At 38.2% G+C, this 24,187-nt stretch overlaps 1 protein-coding gene across 4 annotated transcripts in view; it reads right to left on the reverse strand.

The window, feature by feature from the left end:
* The window catches only part of PDE7A (phosphodiesterase 7A), a 74,614-nt gene extending 50,767 nt beyond the window's left edge, over positions 1-23,847 (reverse strand). For 3 of the 4 annotated variants that reach the window (XM_053939428.1, XM_053939419.1, XM_053939411.1), the window contains exon 1: positions 23,660-23,847. In XM_053939428.1, coding sequence (XP_053795403.1) covers positions 23,660-23,797 — 138 coding nt within the window. In that variant the 5' untranslated portion in view covers positions 23,798-23,847. Of the gene's footprint in view, positions 1-12,190; positions 12,393-23,659 lie in introns of those variants that run through there. The other variant, XM_053939438.1, reaches the window with a different exon arrangement.
* Positions 23,848-24,187: the final 340 nt, after the last annotated feature.

Below are 24,187 nucleotides of genomic sequence, written 5' to 3' on the forward strand. Positions count from 1 at the left end.
GCTGAAAACAGCCATATAATTATTACATTGTTTCTTAAAGAAGGAAGAATTGTAGCAGTACCAACAAGAATGTTTATCTCTGAAGCTCCTTGCCACCCACTGGACACCTGTCAGTCTTGGCACTGGCCTTTGTGTGCCCATGTAAAGAAGATTTTGCATGGCATAGCCCTCTCTTGACCAAATTAGGCTAACCTCATCTGCATTGACATCAGTGCCTACAATTTTGGAATCTCATAGACAGAAATAGCTTTATCACAGGGCCCAGCATACAAATTAAGCATCTGTATAGGGCATGCTGAACTTGTGGAAGTGATAAAAAGCTGTAGTGGAAAAATCTTAGCATATACTTGGAAGCTGTATCTAATTCAGGCAACAGTTAGCTACTCTGGGTGAACTTGTTATTTGAAGTCTGGGGTTTAGTCCGCTTGCTGTATTCTCTGTTTGCACACAAGCTAATGATAAAACCTTACATTTTAACCAAGAATCATGACCGGTAGCTCAGTATGTATTTCAGGTATGTGGAAATCACACATATTTTTGCTATCAGATTCCAGTTTTGTCTTCAAATTTGGCATCACTAATCATCCTGTTTTTCTGCAAGAAGCCATTTCAGCTTGCTACAGGATTATCTCCAGGACTAAACTTCTGCTATCTGCACGACAAACTAAAAATATCAAGACACAATTACTTTCATTAATGTTATATGATTTAGGCAGGAAAGGGGAAATCTGGTATATTGGATCATAATTATCTTATTAATGTAGTGAACTAATTTTACAGAGGAACATTGGAAAGGAGCAGAAGGACAAAACAAGCTAGATAAGCAACCCCCAAAACACAGTTGGAAAATGAGGTAAAAGAAGGACAGGAGTAGCTTGTATGACTACAGCAAAATTCCAGGCTTCTCATCATTACGTCAGAGCTGGGAGTTCACAGATCAAAAGGCGCACAGCATCACTCACCCCACTTTCCAGGGGAAGGAGGATCTGCTGTCAGTTACTTCGCCAAATATAGTGGAAGACAGACACAATACCTCAATATAATTTAAGCCTTTCTCATTTTGACAGAATTTTAAGACTCATGGAAATACAGATGATCATGTGGAACAAAAGAATAGTAGAAAACATTAAAAACATTTGTTGCTTTAGAAGAAGTTACTGAATATGGATGCTACTGCTCCTAAATGGAACAGTACTGGAAGTGCAAAGACTACTCCCAAACACATAGCTAAGAAATACAGAAAGAAATGCCACCCAGCCTGTAGTTCAAGATCCCTGGGTTTTTGGAGGTTCCATGGGGAGGCAACTTGTGACACATGCAACAGAACCTCACTTCACATGCTGTAAATCAGCCTATCCCCACCAAAATTGCCTCAATGTCTTTCTCATTGCTTCCTACACAAAATTACAAATTGCCCTCGTGTCTCTAATCAAAATTTTCCAAACAACTCACTCTCACTCTACTGTCCCCTCTTTTGCATCATATTCCACCAAACAGTGTAGGAGAACAGGAAAAGAAAGGTAGCACATGCCATGGCTAACCAATTAGCCTGGGTGAAGTCCTATCACATACCACACCAGAGAACTCCTTGAAACCACCACTGAAAAGCCCAACTCTAAGTCTTTCATTTGCTTTCCAAACTGTGAAGAGCAAAAACTTCTCAAATCCTAGAAATAATCAATTCATTTTCAACACTGAACTTTTTATTCTGCTTTGAGATACGCAAGTATTTTTATTAAGTAGTTTTTGTCTTTCAAGGAAGTTGCAGACGTGTCCTTCTAAAGAAGCAAAACAAACATTTTGGAAAATATCCTGCATTGAAGGGATATTTGGCAACAAATCATTAGCCAAAACAGTCAGTTTATTACAATTCATACTTATGATGCCCTTAATTTTAAACTCACTTCAAAAAATATATATTAAAAAGCAAAGATCACTAGCAATTCTCCTACAGCATATACTCGCTGCTGTTTAATAGACCAAGAGTAAGATTCCATTCTGTTTTTTCACAGAGGTCCCAAGTCAATTTATGCACATAGGTTGTTGCTCCCATAACTAAGTCATAATTCTTTACTTAAAAAGTGGAAGGTCTGAAATGGCAGTAGCCTTCACACACTGCAAAGAGCTCAGACTCCAAAGGAAGAATTAATTTTTTCAGTGGCTTCTCTAGAGCATTCATCAAAACTATCAGAGCACTTCACAAGTTGCTGCCCAGAGAAGTTGTGGATGCCCCATTCCTGGAAGTGTCCAAGGCCAGGCTGAATGGGGCTTTGAGTGTCCCTGTCCATGGCAGAGGGGATGGAATTAGATGATCACCAAGGTCACTTCCATCCCAAACCACGCTATGATTCTATGATAAGTATTCATCCTCAAACTCCAGCCCAGCATCAAGATCAGAGCCCAGACATTAGTTCTGGGTACACAATTTAAGACTGCTGGAATTGTATTCTTGTTTTTTTTTTTTTAATCTCATGCAGCCTACACATAAGCATGGCTCCCAAGCCTAAGCATCTCTCACTTTAGAAGGGGTGGAGGAGAGGAAGAGGGGCAGGAAAGGCAAATCAGGCTGCAAGATCTCACACCAACCATTCAACAAATGAGAAGCATACAATCATGATCTAGGAAAAGCCTGATGTATATGTCCATACTAATAAGCAATTACAAGATGGCAGCATGGGAAGTATCTTTTTCTCCAGAGTGTCATTTAACTGCCTTTTAAATACATCCAATCCTTCATTCTTCCCAGACAAAAAAAAAAAAAACAAAACACATAAGGTATGGTTAAAATGCTTTTCACAACAAAAGCAAGTACATTTTTAGCAATAAAGGAGGCAGGGATTTCCTGTAAAACATTAAAAAAACTAAAATCTCACAATGCATTCATGTAAGGATGCTAACACAGATTGCAGAGGCAATTGAAATGTGTATTTCCTAAATACTGCAATTATCTTTAGAGTTAATCCATAAGGGAAGAAAACTTATTTCACAGCTCTTCTGTTTTACTTCAATTGGAAAAAAAAAGTTAAAAAAAAAAAAACCACAAACAACAACACACCAAAAAAATGAAAAAAAAACCCACACAAACCAGAAAACCCCCCCAAAATAAACCCAAACCAATAACCAAACTATAAAGCTAATGGTCAGAACATACTTTACCTACATAACTTAAGAGAGAAATTAAGAAAACTCTACAATCATCTCAGAGACCACTTCTGGTGTTTTAAGATATAAAAGCTACATATCTAACTCATAAGTTCTAATTATAGAAAACAAAAATCTTTCAAAAATTATCACATTTAAAATTTGTCTTGAGCAATACAGAGATATACAAATACACTCAGCATATAAGCTGGAATCAAATGCAGAAATTTAGAGCAATCATTCTTAAGCAGTGAGTACAAACATTTTACAGAAAATAGTACAATGCAAAAAACTTAAGGTAGGTCAACTGATACATTTTTATCCTTCTAGACCTGAGATACACTTTTCCAGGAAAAACTGAACTTTCAACAGTAGATTTGCTGTTTCTATTATCTACAAACCCTATAGCTCAATAAAAATCTTTAAAACTGTGGGTTTAGAAGTAGTCTGAAGCTCTTTCCCTAGGCACACAATGCCTACTAGGGTTGTAAGTAGTGTAGTAATCAGGGCTAAGTGTAGACAGGGCATTAGCCATAAAGTAATCTCTCTTTAATGAGGAGAGTAAGTTTTCAAGTGCACAGTTCATGCCAAAATGCCTTTGATCCTGAAAATTCAACAGTGCACAAAGCTTTGAACAGGTTAGCCACAAGAGCACTGCAGAGTGCTCGAGAGCCTCCTCCTTTATAATAATTGAAATGAGACTAAACACTGCTTAAGTTTCCTTTTTTAATAAAAATAATTGCTTGATGTCTTAAAAATCCCCAGGTATAGCACAGTTCATTTGAAAAACTGATGCCTCTCATTCTCAGGTTATGGCTTTCTAGTGGTACAAGAGAACTTCCAGCCAACCTTGAACTGAGAGATTGCAATGCTGCATGGGGTACAACAGCCAGGGCTGGCACTGACTGGCACCTCAGTGCATGGACATTGTTGTATCTTCTTTTCATTCCCGAATTTTGCAAAACAAGTTTCAAGGTAACACTCAACATGGGAGAAGCAGAAGTATGACTAATAAGCTGAACTCCTTTCCTGGATCCAGCCTCCCCCATACCGCAGGCACGTGGTACAGGAGGCTCGCTGCCCTTCAGCTCTACACTTTTCAGCCTTTCACTGAAGTATGGCTTGTCCTAAGGCAATATGTATTATTCCACCTCTTCCTGAATCCAGACATGTTGTGGAGGAGTGGGACAAGCTCATACAAATGCAAGGCTCCTGAAATGAGGAACTGGAGGAAAAAAAAAAAATTCTGCAAGTAATGTTGGAAGACCACAAAAACACAACTTTGAAATCAGAATTGTAACTTCTATAAGGGTTAGAAAGGCAGGTCTATTATTGTATTACAGAAAAATACTGTTTGAAAACCAGCGTACATCTGTGAAATGCATAGGATAAATTTTAGTTTGCATCAAGCAGTAATTTTTTATGCTAATACTTTTCCCTTTTTTCTTAGGAAAAAACGATAAAGACAACTAGAATCTAAAAAACATCTTGGAATGCAAAGTTATAAAGGTCGCAACTATATCTCCCCCAAAACCACATGAAGGGACAATAAGCTACATTCCACTGACAGATGAGATTACTGGAAATTCTCACAATATTTTCAGGGTAATCACTCCACATAAAATCTTTTTCTATAGGTGAAATTAAGCAAGTAGCTTAACAAAACCCAAACCCTTCCTCTCTATATATTAAATTACATCACAAACCCCTTGAAAGATTAATTAAGCTTTTATTCTCTAAACAAATATCACAGCATACTTATTTATTTTGCTTTAATTCTTCCTAGACATTTTGTACATAAAATATATTCTGACAAACTCCCTGATGGATTACTTTGCTATTTTTTTCTCCTAGCAATTACGTATAAATCATTGCCACATTTTGATAATTTCTCTTTAAAACGGAAAGGGTGGTGATTTCTGTAACTGCCAGTATTTTTATTATTTAAAACATAAAGGGTGAAACATAAGAAATTCAATGAACAACTGAACAGAAAGCCTCCTTGCTACACTGTGGATAAGACTGAAAGTAGGAGAGAAAGTTTAACACAAGCATGACTTATTTTTGTTTGCTCTTAAGACAGAAAAAATGGGAGGTGATGGAGGTCTGAACAAATCTTTGAGACAGAAATATAATTTTCAGGGACCACATTCAGATTTGCATCATTGTCAAAACTGAGGAAGCCCACCTCTGGCTTGTAGTGAGGCACAAGAACTTCTCCTGAAATGTGAGGAGCAATCATTCTGCAAAGCCAGAAGAGTAACTCACCTCTTCACAGTAGCTGGGAGAACTGACTGAATTACTAAATCTATAAATGTCAACAGCATATGTATTCTAAGAAAGGAGAAGACAACATTCACAGACTTTTCTTTAGCTCATGACAATTAATTATTTCCAGGTCAGAGCTAAGCATTACCACCACCTGCTTAATCCAGAAGAAACCTGGGCTCCACTTCACACAAACAGGGAACCAGAAGTGAAGAAGAGGCATACTCTTGCCTCCCTCAACAAGTAGACACTTTTTTCACCTCTGACTGAGTTTCCATTTAGGCATGCATATGCAACAGCACACCAGTTTGGGCAAAGTTTTTTAAAAGTAACTATCCAAATTTCCTATATTTATCAATCTGAAGTGCCAGATACATGAAAATCCTTCAGAGAGCAACTTGGCATCAGGCTGAGCACATCAGCAAGTTCTGGGCACTGAGATAATTTGATCCTACAAAGTCTAGAGCAGACTCTCAGCTTATGAGTATGGGAACTGCCTCCATGTATGTGCTAAATCCGTGCATGTCAAAGCCTGCTACACATGTGCAGGAGACTGCTCTGGTTCTATTCTCTCCAATAGAAAATACCAGGTGACTCATTTCCTTGATATGCACATGCATGATCTCAGTGTAGGTAAGAGATCTTTTCTTTCCAAAATGCAGGTGGTGTCAAACTCCACCAGACCAAATCAATGTCATACCAGTGATGTCCCTTAAAGTGACATCAGTCCTGCTAGTAATAACTCGGCATATTTGTTGTCAATACACGTTTCTGAAAAACGTATGGGGTGGGTTGGAGGACACAGGACAAACAGCTGGGAGGGAGGTAATCCTGCTTTCTAGGACACTTTTCTTGTATCTATGGTCAAAACTGACAGGCAAGCTACCAAAAAGTATTCAACCCTAAAGTATCAAAAAATTACCAAATCAAGAGAAAAAATTAAGCTAAAAAATGCATAATGCCAAGCATTATACAGATTCTTATCCTGAGCTTTGCAAATAGCCAAGAACTATAATACTTCTTAGAAGGTAAACCAATTCAGTAATTATTACCAGTGAAGTAACATGGCCATTACATGTATTGATACCAAAGGATAATTCAGTACCTATAAAGACAGTTTAATCTTTAACAAAAGTGATAAAACTATCTGCAGTATCTTGATATAGTTGCCATTTAAATCTACAAAACCCTACTCAAGTAAGACATCATTTTTTTTTCCCTCACACTCCTGTCTAGATTTCTGCAACTATCAACAGCCCACAGCTGAACTCATATGACAAAATTAAAGCCTCCAAGACATCAAGACAGACAGATTCTGAAGGTACGTGATGACTTTACATTAGGTTCTTCATTGTGCTGGCAAAAGAACACTCTGTGTGCTGATGGAACTGACATCATTAATACCCACAAAAAGTTTTTCATTACAATACAGAAAAGATGTAGTCAGGCATTAACTAGCGAGGCTCCTTCCATCCCCCAGCCACCCCTGAAATGAAGATCCTCAAAGTCTCTTAGAAATCTTCTATCAAGGGACTGCTTTCAGGAATAGCACCAACCCATGCCAAAATGCTATCAGAATAATATACTTGGTCATAATGGAATGGCTAAGATAAAAACCTATTTTAAAAAGCACAAAACTTTTGAAAACATAATAAACACCCATTAAGTTTATGACACAACGTCTATCTATGTTTGTAATTGAAAGCCATTAGACTTCCACTTTTTCCACAGAAACAGAAAAACACTAAAAGAAGTTAATTGTTACAGAAATACTGAGAATTTTATCTGAAGTATTAAGTTACTGAAAACATGCAAGCTTGAAATAAAGCTAAAAAATGAGGGACTGGATAAAAACTATGACCTCCACTACTAAGAATAAAAGCCTGGGAACAAAAAAAAGTAAATTCCAATAGCTGCAATTATGATGCTTCATCTATTGTATTTGAATGAAAGCAACAGGATACAAAAATAATTTTTATTTGCCATGATGCACAAAGCATTTGTAAAATCAAATTATTTAAATCATTCTCATCTGCAAATACAATGAATTCATCATATTATATAACAGGTATAAGGGTTAACTTCTAAAGAAAGTATTTAACTAGTTTATGTGACCCTGGAAACTCCAAGTAAAAAAGTATTCAAGTTGCAACTGGAGTTGTTACATTTGTCCAAATAACAAATAATAGACACCACCAAAAAATACCAGCCTAGAAGTTCACGTCAGAAAAAAACTTGTCATTTTTTTTTTCTTTCACCTACCTGCATGCCCTGAAAGCAGTTTTCAGAAAGAGACACAATACTGAAAACATCATGAAGGTCTCATCTGCCAGAAAGGACCTTAATCACCAGTTTATACAGCTTCGTTCTTCCTGCTCAGTTTCTTACAACCACACTTTCCTTGCCTATACATGAGGTACCACAAATTCTTAAGTAACTGACATAATTTCCAAAGACAAATCACCTAGATGGCTGGACAAAGCTGATTAAAAAGATACAGTACATCCATACCAGCTTCATTTGAATGCGTGGGAGGAACCGACAGCCGTGCCAGCACATTTATGTAATGTGGTCACTGCAGATGTTCAGACGCTTTGAGTTGTTGGCTGGATTTGGAGATACACATCACAAAGCAGACTGGCAATTTAAAGAAGAACCCTCCAGGTGGTGTTGTGTGGATTTTAACATGGTGAAACGTCTCGAAAAACATGCTGGGATATCTACCATATAGAACAGGTTTTGAAAACCTCAATGACACATTCTACCATGGGCTAATTAGAATTAATTTGTGCCCCATAGCCTTGGAATACCTAGAACTCCTTAATCATTTTTAAGAAGGCACCTCATTGCTATAGTTTGATACATAATTGTAGGACAATTTAAAGTAGCAAACCTGAAAATTCTAAATTCCAAAATTTCTTAATTCCAAAACTTGTTCATCCTCATATATAATGTTTTAATGCCTTTATTCCTTGTTGAAGTGTGTGCCTGACAGAGAGAATGAATTAATAAGCTCATCTGTCCCTTTACCACTGCCAACAGAAGCCAGAGGGCTGCACTTGGGCCACCTTTGGACCCTTACAATGAATCAAAGGGCAAAAGCAAAGAATGCATAGTTCTTCAACACCACTATACAGGAACTCCTCTCTCAAATATGTGAAACATCTACCCATGAAAGTCCTCTTCCCCATCTATATTTTTTTCCTTTTAAATTACACTCAGCTATGGTTTTTGCCTGGCCTTCCTACTAGTTTTACACATCCAGGTTTTTTTCTCCTTTGCACTGCTGTTGAAATATTTTACCTCTGTGTTTTTAATATCAAAAAGTACAGCTCACACTTCTAAATATCACATTTGCTTGATGAATTCTAGTTGAAGTTGTGAAGTTAAAAAAAAGATAAACCAACATTCTTAGACAAGGAAGTAGGAGATACTAAATTTATATGCTTCATCTTGTGAGTAAGAAGGACAGATTATTGGAGTTTTCACACACATGATGAAGACTCAGCATTACCAAGCACAGACCTTACACATCTGTCCACTAGCTAGTTTCATTCAAACACTGCTTGAGAACCTTAAAAGCAAGCAGCTTGGCAGTCCTTTCCTCAGAATGATTACTAATAAGTCAAATATTGATACTTAAATACTTGAAATATACTCAGGAAGGTGAACATTCATGAAAGATAAATACAGTTGCTTATCATGCCAAGAGTATTTTAATGCCTATGAATTACTAAGAAAACATTTTGGTTTAAAACCAGAGATGCTTTCTAGTCTAAAACAGAAAAAGAAGACATCATATTGCTCTCCATAACAAAAAACATTCCCAATAATCAGAATAACCCATGATTGCTGCTTGAGGCTTAAGAAATCTTGGAGATACAGCATGAAAAAGCTATCATCAAGGACATGTCCGCATCTAACAGAGCAACTTTTCACAAATAAGCCTAAACACATTCATATCATTCAGTGAAAAAGCCATACACTGCAGTTAAAAGTGAAAGCAACACCAAAGAGGCCAGCACTAATGCCTCTTGCAGTAACTGCACCAGTAATTCTGTATTACTGGTTCTGGGCCCCTTGTTTACATCCTCAGACCCCGAAGTATTTGCATTCATTCTCAAACTTTTTCCATCTCAAACAGCAGCATGAAGGATTACAGACTAACCAGACCCTTATTCCCTAAGCATGAGTCCCTCTTCCCCTCAAAAGTATAGGAACAGAACTGCCATTTTCTATGGTAGACAAAATAGTATAGAGGAGAGCCATTAAGACAAGGAAAGGGAACTTATGAAAGAGGAGAGACTCCAAAAACATCTAAGTGAAAGGATGCACTTCTGTGTCTCTGCACAGCTGAGGTTGGAACAGAGATGCTGAAGTAGGCAGACATTTCAGCAGCACCTTTCAACCAGATCACACAGGACATGAGAGGTCTCTGCTTTTAGGGCCAAGAAAACTAAGTCCCTTATCTCACCCACAAGCTTTGTTTCTCAGCCATAGAGCAGAGGTTTAACAGTACTTTGACTTCTAATTTTACTGTAGCATTATTTTTCAGAACAGTACTGAGAAAGATTTAAAATGCAACCGATGCACATTTTAGCCAAGTAAGAGTAACTAGCTAGTTCAGAAATGCAAACTGAAAAAAAATTTGGATACATAAGGTTTAGACCTGCATACTAGAAAACTAAAGAACATAATCACTTCACTAATTATCTATTTTAATAATTATCTATTTTAATAATTATCTATTTTAATAATTATCTATTTTAATAATTATCTATTTTAATAATTATCTATTTTAATAATTATCTATTTTAACTACACAACCATTTCATCTGCCTAGCAAACTGCAAATCTCCCATCTTTGTTTAACCCAAACATTACATTCTTGAATGTACCACAGAATTTTCACTAATATGTTTCATTTTCCTGAAACAGAAAATGTAGGACCATGGACTCCAAACAGTGAAAACCTGCAGGATGCCTAGGATTGAATATTAAAAAAAAAAAAAAAAGGAAGGTACCAATAAAGTACTGCAATGACAGGATATTACATTAATTCCCTTTTTGCAAATAAATAAGTTTTCCCAGGTCAAGGATGAAACTTGACTTCAAATTATTTCAGTTTGTTATGGGTCTAATTAGCCCATATCAGAAGTTTCCTCAGGATATCATTGCCCTGGTGGTTTTACCAAACCCTTTCCAATCGCTAATCTGTGGACTAAGGACAAAATCACATTTTCACAGTCTCCCTTTGTAAGCTATTTCAGACCTGTACTCTTTACTGGTTAATTCTGATGTTGAGACAGCAGTCAAAGAAAGAGTATGGTTTCAGAAAACAGAAACTGTAAACAAAGTCTCCATCTGAACTTTCAGAATGAGGCCCACTTCCAAAACCAGGATTCTCTCTCTTTCCCTGTGCCCTTGCTTTTTCAAGTCACTTCAACCCTAAGAAAAAACTACCCCTCCTCCCAAATTATTGAGCACTTTAACAACCACACTCTGAAAGATCCTGTCACTCCACAGTTAGAGTACAGTTCTGACACCTGCATCCACCCGAAGTCAGCCTGCCATCCAGAAGCAGGACTGCTGAAGCTGCTGGTGAATTATGCGCTAAGCGCACCTCAAATACAGCCCCTTTATCCCAGCTGCATGCAGTCAGCAGTCCTGGATCTGCTGGAATTCAAGAAAAGGCCGCAGCATAGGGGGCCCAGACTGGAGGCACAGATAATAACAGCACCTATGAGAAAACACCATGGACCAGACACATGTGAAGCTGTTCACATCCTTGTGTGGACCCAAGAGAGACTTAAAAGACCAATGCAACGGAAGAGTAAAATCTGTCACACTGCTCTCTCTGAAAGTGCTAGAGGCTACTGTATGGTTTCAACACCGATGAAAACACTAATACAGAGGCACTGAAGAAGCAACTGAGAAGCAAGCTCAGTGTTGGAAACTGTAACTCAGCAACTACTGCCTCACTGGAGGCCTCTATTGTGTAGGCGCTGCCATACTCTGCATGGAATCTTTTTTTTCATTCCCTGCAGAGAATTAGCGGCACAGCCCATATCCACATGCAAAGAATATCAGGTCACAAGAAGCGGGAATGAAAGCATACACCACCATTACATGACAACATACATACACCGAGGTGTCCATGGAAGACTTAAAAGCTCACAGCTTTTTCTTCCTGAGCCACTTCTCCTGTTTTCCAAAGCACTGACCAGTGGAAGCCCCAAAGAGCAGAGACCTGCTTAAAACCTTTTTACATATTACTTTAACAAATAAGCTATACTTTCAAAATAGGTCCATCTTCTTTATTTACCAAACATTTTCACTGGCACTTTTAGAGTGAAGTGAAGCACCAGGCCTTATAAAGACACCTAAAGCTTTCACGGAAGGTTTTACAGAAGCTGTATCTGGGCTTAAACCACCATGTACAAACATGAAGAAAGTAATGCTACAAAGCAGGCAGCAGAGGGGAGAAGATACAATGGATGAAACAAATGTGCATTAATGTGTGCATTCAACAAAACCACACTGTTTTCACAACAATCTCATGCAGGACTACAATTCTGCTATCATGCACATCACACAATTATCTGATCTTCACCTTCTCCCAAGAGGAACAAACCCCAAAAGGCACTGGTGGCACATCTCTCATAATGCCTTTTGTCAATCCTCACAAGTACTACAAAGGAGATTTCAGGCATAACCTTCATGAGGTATCTTCTACAGCAAAGATGAAGAGCTACTAAGAAAGGACAGCCATGCACATCACCTTTTCCATCCTCAAGTTTTACTTTAACTGCGGAGCCATCATCTGCTACTGATCCATTCTCTTCTCAAATGCCAGCATGCATGAAATAGAAGCCAATACATTTACTGCTGCAGCTTCTTCTCCTCTATCATAATCCAGCAACGTATCAGCAGTATGGCCTATTTTATCTCCTGTATGTTGACAGTTCCCAGGAATGCTCTCCTGGTGCTACTCTGGGCAGATGGCACTGACATCCCAACTTGCTCAAGACGCTACTCCTAGGCCAGGGGTTGAGTTCCCCACAGGCCCCTAATGAGCCCACACACAAATACCTCCACAGGACTGAATGCACTTCAGGACACGATTCAAAATAATTCTGCCAATCAACATAATCAGCATACTGTGTGCTCTACTAAATTCAGCAGAAATGGATGGCTGAACAACTGTGCACACATGTACACAGTCAATCCAGATTTGTTTGACTTGGCAACTCAGTAACATAAAGAACAGCTATTATGGTATGACTGTCCTTGGCCTAAGACATGCTTCAGGGCAAGTTCTACAGAGCTTGAAGGAGATATCTATCAACATGTAACCTAGAAACAGGAAAACCAAAAGGACTAAGAGGAAGAATCCCAACAGTGACATCATCCTGAAACACTCCAAACTATAAAACTAATGTGTCATTCTGATTAAAAGCTTCTAAAACCTCCCTATAAATGATAAAGGCTAGCAATCTAATACGTAAAAATTTCTTACTTCGAAAGATCAACTAAAAGCAACAAATATTACCAAAATTGTTAGCTTTAGGATATTATTTTGTCTCATGACTTGATGGAGACAGGACAACATGGAAGAAAACGCTACAATGATTACTGGTTTTTACACTTTTCTGAATCTATGCAGCACCCACCATATCCTTATTCAGTTACTACCTTTTCATATATATCTATATCTTTATTTTCATATGTATATATTTATATATACACACTCACTCCCACATACAAACACACACTAGCAGGCCTTTTAAGTATGCTAAGCAATTCTCCAAAGACAAATGACAGGACTGAGCCTCATGTTCTCACACACTTCATTTATAAACTGTAGCAACCATAGCTACTTTTCATTAAAAATATTCAGAGGAAAGACACTTTCAGTTTCACAGGAAAACAACCTTTCATTTGTACATTATTTCTAAATCACTACTTATACAGACAAGAAAACCAAAAATTTTCATATTTTGAAGTCAACTCAGATTTTGAAATTGGATGTTTTACAGGTAAAAAAAATACAGATTTTTTGACTATATGTACTTAATCAAGCATTTATTCAAAAATTATCAATAGTCCTTTTAAAATGTTCTATCAAGCCAAGTCTATCTAATACCTGAAACATCCAGAACCATGGACTCACCTAATAAAGATGAAATTACAGATTTTGAAGATGTGTGAATAGTAACATACAAAAGACACAGGGTGCACAATGCTTCTTGGGAAATACTAAATACCTGAATACAGCACATTACTTAATTTGAATACCACCACAGAATTAATCAGCCCACTCTTGTTTGCCAGCAAAGTGAAACAATTCCACACAGTTCAGCCGTTCTGAACATTCCTCCAACTACAATGGAAACAACTTGAGTCAGTGTTGCCACACACACTGGGTGGCCTCTGCCTCCATATCCCTGCTCCTTCCCTTGCGCCAACACTCCTCAGATCCTGCAAGAAAACCAGGGAGAGACAAATGAGCAGAAAATTACTGCTACAAAAATTAAAGGGCTTTCTGCTGCTGCAGCTCAGCAAACCAGCTTTCCACAGGGTCAGAGGAGTGCAACTGTCAGCACTAGAGCAGGAGTAAAGATAGGCAGCTAAAAGCAATTACTGTGCAAGCAATACTGCTTACATTTAACACCAAAAGCACCTTGGAACTATGACTGCAGACACTAAATAAAACTCATACCTGAAAAAGAATTTCCATTTAAAATAATATTAGTAATAAAAACTATGGCTCCTGTCAACAATAATCATCAACCACAAAGCCTCTCCAAGCACCAAGCACAGCATTACAACGTGTCAAGGCAGAATATAAAAAAACTGCCCTTCTGTTTTTCATTACACATTATACACAAAAATCATTGTACTTAACTTTAACAATCTTAATTTCAGGAGTGTCAGAAACACAAACCTTCTGTAACATGTATTATTACACCAAGAAACAAGCTAAAGATGTATTTTTTAGCCTTACTGACCTTTCTCTTCTCCCACCTTAACCAGACCCTCTGTCACTCACACTCAGCATAACAGAAAAATTTGATCTCCTGACTCACAAATTGCTTCCAACACAACCATATTTTTTCAGCATGTAGCTTCCTTCCCATGGTCTCATAAATACAACAATATTAAGAATGATGAGAAATGTCTTAAACTTCATTAGTCTTAATTGTCTTTCCTATTTATTCAGTCAATCATGAATAATAGCTCCTTGTCTAATCCTTTCAAATCATCTTCCCTAAAAAACTCATGAAAATGGATTAGCCTTGTAGTGCACAGCTGATTATTTCGCTTACAGTCTATTGTATCAAAAGGTGATAGGTGGAGAATTTTAACCAAAGGCCTTTAATTAAAACAAACAAAAAAATCCCTTCAGGTCTGAACCTAAGATGGAAGGGCATGGCAAAAATAACATCACAATATCACAGGGAAAAGAAATAACACAAGGTAACCATAGCTTCGACCATTCAACACCCTTGTGGAGATGAAGCCTTTCTCCTCCTTAGAAGAACCTGAAAGTCAATACAGATCACAAAGTAAAAGCCCAACACAAAACTTCAGGAATTTAGTACCTGCAATTTGCTAGGTTTGATTTCTAGTCTTCACTTCTGGTAGGTTGCAAAACTCCCGCAATAATCTGAAGTGACAAAGATATAAGCAGAGGGACTAGATGCAGAGGACAACCATTATCCTTTTTGAAAGGAGAAGGAAAAAATATTGAGGTGACAACAAATTTTTTAGTATTTGGGACATTCTGAGTTTCTCAAGGTTAAAAACTCAAGATTATTTTTTGGTTTTAATTCAGGCAATAAAGCTTTACCATTTCATCTGCCAATTTCTGAGCTAAATACTGTTTTATCTGGACAAAAATCATGTTTTTTTTGTTTTCATTTGGACAAAATCAATATTTTGTCCAAATGAAAACAAGATTGGACAGGCTTATTAAATATATTGTTTAAATTAAGTGGAAAGTGCAGAAATTCCTATTATTACCATGTTAAAAGAAATGTAGCTCAGACTTTACAACAGAAGAAACAGAGCAATGGCAGAACTCCATAACAAATGTACAGTCTAGATCTCATAATAAATAAGAACATCAGAAAAACATGACCTTTACTATCCTCATATAGACATTTATTATTTATCAGTTTCACACTATGTTTGCAGCTATAAAAAAACTACAGATTTTTTTTTTTTTCCCAATACCTGAAAAAGCTCAATTATGGCAGCTGAAGTCTAAAATTCCACAGGTAATAATCACAGAAATTTAAGTGTTACAGGCTTTTTGAAAACTGGTTACAGGACTTTCCCATTGCAAAACAGAAGACAAGGCACTACTGATAAGACACACACCCCTGCCACACATACACACTTCAGGAGATTACTGCGGCACATGAACTTTACTGGAAAGTTTAAGAAAATGGAAGTGCAAGTTCATGCCTGACTAAACCTAAAACCTCCTCCTCTGCATGTGATCAACTGCAGCATCAATATATGGGGTGTATTAGCTACAAACACAAAGCAAGATGTAACACAGGCCAGTGCCACTCCTGCCATGACAGCTATGGTTCCTCCGCTAACAGTCTATTATATTCAAATTATTTTTTGTGAGAGTGTTAACTTTTTCTGATCTAGATATAACTGAGTCCCTCAGGAAATTACTTGCTTGCCATCATCCCAACACAGCATGTACCTCCATTCTTAAGAAAACTAAGACCCATCACATCAGACAGAAATTTCACACAAAGTTTCTAAATCCTTTCTGTTCTAAGGCTGATCCAAGTACTGAAGTCTCAGAGTTCCCATTGTAACTTTTTCCTTCACAGCCTTGGAATAGGTTTCTGTATATTTTCCTTTGGTTTTCTTTACCCCTTGGGATAGAATTGACCCCTTGCCCTAAAGGGGGCAACAGGCTGTATTTCACATGTATTAAATATCCAGTTTTATTAGTCAGAGTAGCCTCCAGCTATGTCTGTCATGGGGGGAGAAACAGGAAAAAAATCCCTATGACTGGTAAATAAAACAGTGTCTTTCCACATATCTCATCTGGCAGATAGGAGAGGAAGAAATAGTAAAATATTATACTAATACAGACCTTTATTAGTCTCATTGCTGCATACTCTTTCTGATGCTCATGCAGGCAAGTGGAGCAAGGCCTGCTGTAAACCTTGGCTCCTTCACAACTTCAGCTACGAGCTGAGAAAAGAATTTACCCTCTACCTTGAGATAAAAAGCAGACTCCAGGAATCTCTAATTATAATTATTGTGGGAGTGTGGTCAGGAAGATAATAAATCAGATTGCCATATCAAAGGTGTACAAAGAGGGGGGAAGTGGGAGGAAAACAGGAGTCAGGCTGCCGTAACAGAAGTAAAAAACTCTCAGGGTATGGAAGGGAGGAGGGCAGGGAAGGCAAGATAACAGCCACAAATTTATTTTCAACCAGAAAGAAAACAAAATATTTGGCTACAAATTCCTTACAATACAACAAACATATAAATAAACAACACTCCAACTAACCCCTAAATCTAGTTTCTTGTAACTGCATTTTTATAATAAGACATTTTTTCTTTGGCAGGCTGCCTTGCTGGATTACACAGGGTGGTTATTTACACTGCAGTTACTTGTTAATGACATAATCAGAACAAACTGAAGAAAAATTCAAATCTGATGAAACTCAAACTCTTTCAAGGTTTCCAGTGAGGATTCTGTGCATAACTCTGAACTAGAACTTGAGAAGTCTGTATTCAATTCCTGATCCCAGACACATGCTTCTTGTGAGACCCTACATGCATGTGCATGTCCACACCATGTATTTGTGCTTGCCTATATAAAAGACTTTTTTCAAGCACAGCTGAACATTTCATTCAGCTGTGAATACACACAAATGATGATGTGCAGTAAATGCTTTACGTAATATGACTACCAAGATTCCAATTTTTAGCATGTCCATCTTCACACCTTCATTTACAAAGAAAAGACATTCTAATAAAACACACTACATTCCTTCAATCATAAGGTACATGAATTTGTATCTTAGACACACAACTGCATAAATTCACATGAGGAAAATACTGACACGTGTTAACAAATATTTACACAGTAAAGAACAACCAAGCTACTCTGGTTCCACATTTCTGGGATAAATACAAAAAAAAAAAAAAAGAAAAAAATAAATAAAAAGGGCAAACCATCAAACTACTTTGAGCTGTCAAATTACTCATTATTCCCATGCAGGTGCAGTGAACAAAAGCAAATACAACAGGTTTAGTCCAATCCAAAAGGTGTTTCACACATGCGAGCCATAACCTGGCATGACTTGGAAATGCAGTCATGAATTTGAGATCTTCAATGCAAGAAAATTACTGAGTTAGTGTAGAAATTTACAAATTTAGCATAAAACCAGTGAAAAGTTGCAGATACCAAGTGATGAGGGAAACATAAGAAAACAAGAAGCCAATGGTCATTGACAAGATAAAAAACTGTTCTAACAAATCACCATTCTATTACCAGCATTTTTTCCCACTGTAGGCTTTTCAAAAATAGAAGAACCAAAAAAATAAAGATTCACAATGCAGATGTCCTCAGCATTGTTTTTGACAGGCCAAAACTGTAGAACAGACGTGTCCAAAAAATTACATTATTTTTATGATATGTTATTAACTCAAAACTGAGCTTATTGACTCAGAATTAACTGAGTTTGGACACTGTTGCTTTTCTCAAGCAACCTAGAAAAACACACTTACCTAGCAAATAGGGATTTTTTTCAGGAAAGCTGTGAAACAGACATCCCACAGAAAACACTCCAAATTCCAACAACCTGTATTTGCCTGCTATTACTACATAATTAGTTCATATAGAATATTGAATATATATATACTAATGCTGACTTCTTGTAAAATTGATTTATGGTTAAAATTCAGTATTTCCCAACTTGGGCACATAGCTATAATCTCTCTTTTCAAATCAAATTCTCTTTAAAGATAGCATCTAAAAATTGAGGTTCAAAGCACAGAACATACTATTACACAATCTAGACAAAGAATTGACTTCTGGTGATTTAAGACAATCTAATTAATGGGAACTTTAAAATATTATTGTGTTTAGATCTATAATAGACAATTATAGGCCATGAAAGAAGGTGCTATGACCTTTTTGCTGAATGAAGTACCAATGTTGCTTTACACTAGAACATATGAAAAAGTTAATTGGTCATAAAACTCAGGGCATTTTAAAAATGAACTGCCACATAAAATTACTGTAGTGTATGAAAGCCTCAATCAGAACTTGTCTGTGCTGTGCATAGAGTCAGCGTCAGTCTCTCCCTCTCATATGAATAGATGCAATCTCAGCAACCAGACACAATAAATACAAGATGAAGGGAATGGCAAGCAGAGCAGCAATACAGAATTAATTCCAGAGGCTAGGAATCACAACATGAAAATTATTTCATTATTTTAACTTGTTAATTATTCATGCAGTAGAGATACAGGAAATGGCAGGAGAAGTCTAATGAAAGAGCCAGCAATTGAGAAGCACTGATGAAGAGGATTACAAAGGTATAGAAGAAAAGTTATGAAAAATAGTGGATGAGAAAAGAAAGGGGTTTAGGGCAAGGTTTCACATTCAGTAGGAGGGACAATGTAAGGCACTCCTTCTGCTGCTCCACTGCTCGTTACTCCTAGTCTAGCATTGCGGTGTGCTGCTTCCTCCTTACTAACAGTCACAATCATTTATGATACTGTACTATGAGTCAGCCATGGCTGAAAAATAACCTGATCAAAAAAAAAAAAAAAAAAAAAAAAAAAAAAAAAAAAAAAAAAAAGAAGTAGTTGACACAACTAGGAGAAAGACGCAGGAGTAGAAATGAGCAGCTGCAAGGGAAAAAATAGGTCATGACAACACTTCTCTCAGCAAAAAGGTGCAACCATGGGATTAAAGACAAATGTCTATGTCCAGACCACATAAATACACCTCTCAACTGCATCTTTTAACTTACCATGCTACGTGCAAAGTGAAACGTGTTTGGATCACATCAGATGACAATGACAAGAAGAAATACACAGAAAAGGTGGCCTCAGCACTTTGCTAATGGTGGGAAAGAGGAAGGATACACCTTTCATTTAAGAATCAACCAATGCAGTATATTTCTAGTTGCTCTTAGTGACTTTTTCCCCCATGTCATCCCCCAAGTCAAATCTAGGATTCCATATGCATGATCTACAATCTATTGTTCAGGTACGAGAGTCACCAAGTCTGACACTACATTGCTTAAATGCATGAAATGGAGATGCAATGAAGAAGGGTCATGAAGCTGGCTATCAAATACCAGCTAGCAGGACATGATACTGCCAGGTACACAGAAGTACTTGGTACTTCAGGTGGAGATGGTGCCTACATTTCTGAGATTCAAACGGAGTCTTCTATTATTTGCTCCATTCCCTCTTCATGCAATTTCATCATTAGGAGACATCTTTTCTTTATCATCATCATTTAAAGACAGATCTTTAGCTAGACAGATCTAAAGCTAGATCTTTACTTCTATTCAGACACTGCTACTAGATACCATTGATGCCATTTTTGGAGGAACTGAAGAGACTGCAGAACCAGTTACAAAGTAGAGAGAAGGAAATGAGTCAAAGACAGCAGGTTAGGCCAAAGTTTTCTTACTCATTTGTGATACGTTTGTCAATTCAAGATGGGGCGAGGGGGAGTGCAACACAGGACAATCTAAACGTAGCTTGCAGCTATGTTTGTGAAGTGGTTTTCATTACAAACCCTTATTCATAAAAACGGAGACTAAGAATTTTCACACTAAGTAAGTACAGTTCTATAAACTTTTTTACTGCTTTTAACAACCCAAGTTAAAAACTAGATGAGGCAATAAATCAAAAATTCTTCTCTGAAAGCTCAGCTTTAATTTGAAAAATATGATTTTGTAATATATGAAATGAACATCCTGAATGTATGATCCAAGGTACTAGCTAACATCCTCCTGGTCTCACAGTGAACCTAAATTCAAATCTCGTCAATGTGAAATGTCCTGGTAATTTCAACACTTACACATTCAAATGCCCTTAAAAACAGCTTTTAACATAAGCACTTAAATTATTTCATATTTAAAGATGATTATTAATGGAAACATTTGTATATACCCATATAACAGCAGCTTTTTACCTGACTGTACTTGAACAATAAATATCACAAACAACCTCTAGATGTTACCTTTATTATTTTTATTGTAAAGACTTTGAAATTAATGAAAATTAAGACTAGAGGGAAATAATTTATACATAAAAGAAAACTACAAGGAAAAAGGAATAAGCCTTTCTCTGCATTTACTACATATAGTAAAAGGTTCAAATCACCACAAGGAAGACTTTCAGTATTAAGAAATAATTGTTTTATGACAAGAACAGTTAAGCATTATTAAGAAGAGTTGATTAGTGAGATTGAGTTAATTTCTATTATTTAAAGCTTTTATGACTTCCAAAAGCCTAGTGGTACCATCTTTTCCTTTAAATCAGTTCTGACAAACTTCAATAAACCTGTTTTATTCAAAGTGATGGCAGGAAGCTACCAAGTTTCCTGCTTGTGTTAACTTTCTGCTGTTTTAGTGAACTGAATGAGCAAACACCTGACAAGCATCAGAGATGGCACAGAGCAGGCAGTAATAACACGTGCCCAATGTCAGGGCTTTTAACCTTCAGGAACAATGAGTTATGTCAACTCACTGCATCTCATAAGGCTATCTTAAAAAATAGATTAAGCAAACAGATTAGACAAACATCCGCCAATAATGCTGTAAGTACAATTTATCCTTCCTAGGGCTGAGAGGAGTAGACCAGAATCCTCGAGGTCATTTCCAGCACCACTTTATTTAAGCTGTAAAAAAGGAACATACAGCCCATTTTGAACCCATGCAGAGGAACTTCAACAAAATTGAAATTCTACTCAATAAATTAAGAGATAAATATTTGCCTGCTTAGGACTGTCCAATTAAATGATATGTCTAATGTAGTGTACATTTATCTCATGTACGTTTCCTATATAAAATACCTTCTTGCTGGAAGGATAAGCCTAAAACATCTTATGTCTCAATCATGTCACTTTTAAACTCTAAATGGGAATGTAATTTTCAAGACCTTACATTTTTCAAGAACATCTGCTAAATGCATGTTAGTTGTAAAATGCTGGCTGTACATACCAGCTTCTTGGGTACGCATCTCCAGTGTTACTCCTATTGCTCAAAGCTAGCTGGATCAGAAGACTAAAAATGACAAACTGCTAAGGGTTCAGCTCTCTTTGGACAGGAATTAAACTGGAATGACTTAAAAAAGACTTGTAAGGTGAAGCTACATTCACAAGTTACACAGAATCACTAATCTCACTGATTAATCCATCATTTACACCAACCTGTGATTGCAGGTCTGGTAGACCTACTCACATCCTATTGTTTGCAGGAGACTTCAGGGAAAGAGGAAAAAAAGGTAAAGCTAATCAGATGTTGGATAACAGCAAAGGCTTCCTCACTTAAATATCCTAATTCCTTTTCATTAATGCATTAACTTAGTTACTTGTTGGTTTATGCAGACAAAATAAATACTACTTGGTCAAGCACATAGTTTCCCTTTTTACAAGTTATTCAAGTACCTCTTCTTTGAGCTCACTAATATATCTGCAGCATACTGGTCAGAAAATAAGGAATCCATTGAGAAGCTTGAAAGTTAGAGGAAAAAAAAGCACTTTAAATGTCAATACCAGATGTAATTCGGTAAGCTTGTGTACACTTCATGCATCACCTGTTCTGGAGACCATACAGAAAGGAATACAATGTATCACCTTGACCATTTTGCCTATTCCTTTTCAGAAAACAACACATGCTTGAAACAAAGGAGACTCTTCTCTATCTGCACAAAATGAAGTGCGCTATATTAGGTTGGACTTTCAGGATAACTTACACATATGGAAAATTCACCATCACCAAGTACAGCTCAGAACACACAGTACAAATAGAAAAGATCCTAACCCAGCTGCTACAAAAATTAATTTGCCATAAAAGTTAATTTTGCCATGGAAAATAATTTGCCATAAAACCAAAGTTTTCTGTCAATTATTACATTTATATTAGAGAAGGAAGCATTGTCAACATATGTTCATCTTCATCTGCTTGCTAATAATTATTTCCACATGCATGCAACTTCCTGGTCATTAACACAGTATTTTGTTGATTTTTCGTGTCCAAACATACATGTGCCTAATGCTCACACACAGAGCTCCACTGCTACCAAACAGAGGAAGAAGCCAAAAGCAACTAGCAGCTCTGTACTTTCTACAAAGACGTATGTGTAGCACAGCAAGTCATGAAAAAAAGAAGTAGAATAACTTAATAACATACACCGAAAACGTACAGAACAAAAAATTACCATTACACATGCAAAGACAACATCTTTTGTAAGGACAACATATTTCACAGCACTTAAACAGACCTTTCAATCTCGACATAGGAAATCCCTCGAAGCCAAAACGGGCTGACTCCACCAAAACATATGCTTTCCACCATAATTCCAGATTTTCTCCAGAGACTTCCGCCAGAATATAATTTTATCACTGGGTGCTGGGAAACCATACTAACGCACATCCAGAAATTCAGGGCAGTGTTCACAAGAAAAACCTGCCTTTTGTCTTGATAGTTATAATGACCTTTTTCACAGTATTGCCAACACGATCGGATGAAACAAAATACAGTACAGTTCACATTGTGACTGATGTAATATGGGCTGGGAGCAATACCGTGGAAACGAAAAAACCAAGGATCTTTGTCTCCTTCTAGACAAATTGCCAAGCCTCAATAGTTGGAGGGAGAAAAAGCAGAGCATCCCAAATAAAACACTGCAATGCATGTTCACCGTTTCAGTAAAGTCGCTGCAGCTTTTGGCAACCTCATAGGAAATTTGGACCCTTCAAAGAAAGCCCAAGCTAATAAAAGAGTTAAAAAACAGTCCTAGCTTAAAAATTACAGGAGGAAAAAAACAAAAAATAACCCACTGGCTGTAGAAATAAACCCCACGGAGCTCACCGCTCGCATCGCAAGCGATGCTAAATAGATAACCTCGGCAACAACTAGTCATAAAAATATTAAATGCTGCATTTTCTCGCCACCGCGCCGGTATTCGGGGGCAGGCGGACAAGGGCGGCGGGCCCAGCGGCAGTGCCTACCTGAGAGAGCTGCCGGGGGTTGGGGCAGCCGAAGAGCGCGGAGCTGGAGCTGAAGCTGATGGCCCCTCTGCGGCTGAGGACGTGCTGCGGCACCGGCCTGTCCAGCGGCAGCACGGGCAGCTGGTAACATACTTCCATTGACGAAGCCTCCGTGCGCCGGCCCGCCGCGGGGCAGCGGCCTCGCCCGCCGCACCTGCCCGCGCAGCGCTCGCCGCAGCGGGGAAGGACCGGCGGCGAAGCCCCGCGGGGGCCCGGCGCCTCCTCGCCGCCCCCGCGCCCCCCGGGGGGCCGGGCCGGGCCGCGCCGGGCCCCGCGCCTTTGTGCTTCGCCGCCGCCAAAGCCCGGCGGGAGCCGCCGGCGGGAGCGAGGGGGAGGCGGCGGAGCGGGACGGCTCTGTCAGCGCCCGGGGCGGCGAGTCCCGGCCCGCAGCCCGCGGCCGCCGCCGCTCCCTCCCTCAGGCGCGCTGCCGCCGGCGGGAGCCGCTGTCAGCCCCGCTGCCCGGCGCCGCGCATGGAGGGCCGGGGGCCG

This window comes from Vidua chalybeata, chromosome 1, assembly GCF_026979565.1.
Source record: "Vidua chalybeata isolate OUT-0048 chromosome 1, bVidCha1 merged haplotype, whole genome shotgun sequence".
In the NCBI taxonomy this organism is placed as follows: Eukaryota; Metazoa; Chordata; class Aves; order Passeriformes; family Viduidae; genus Vidua; species Vidua chalybeata.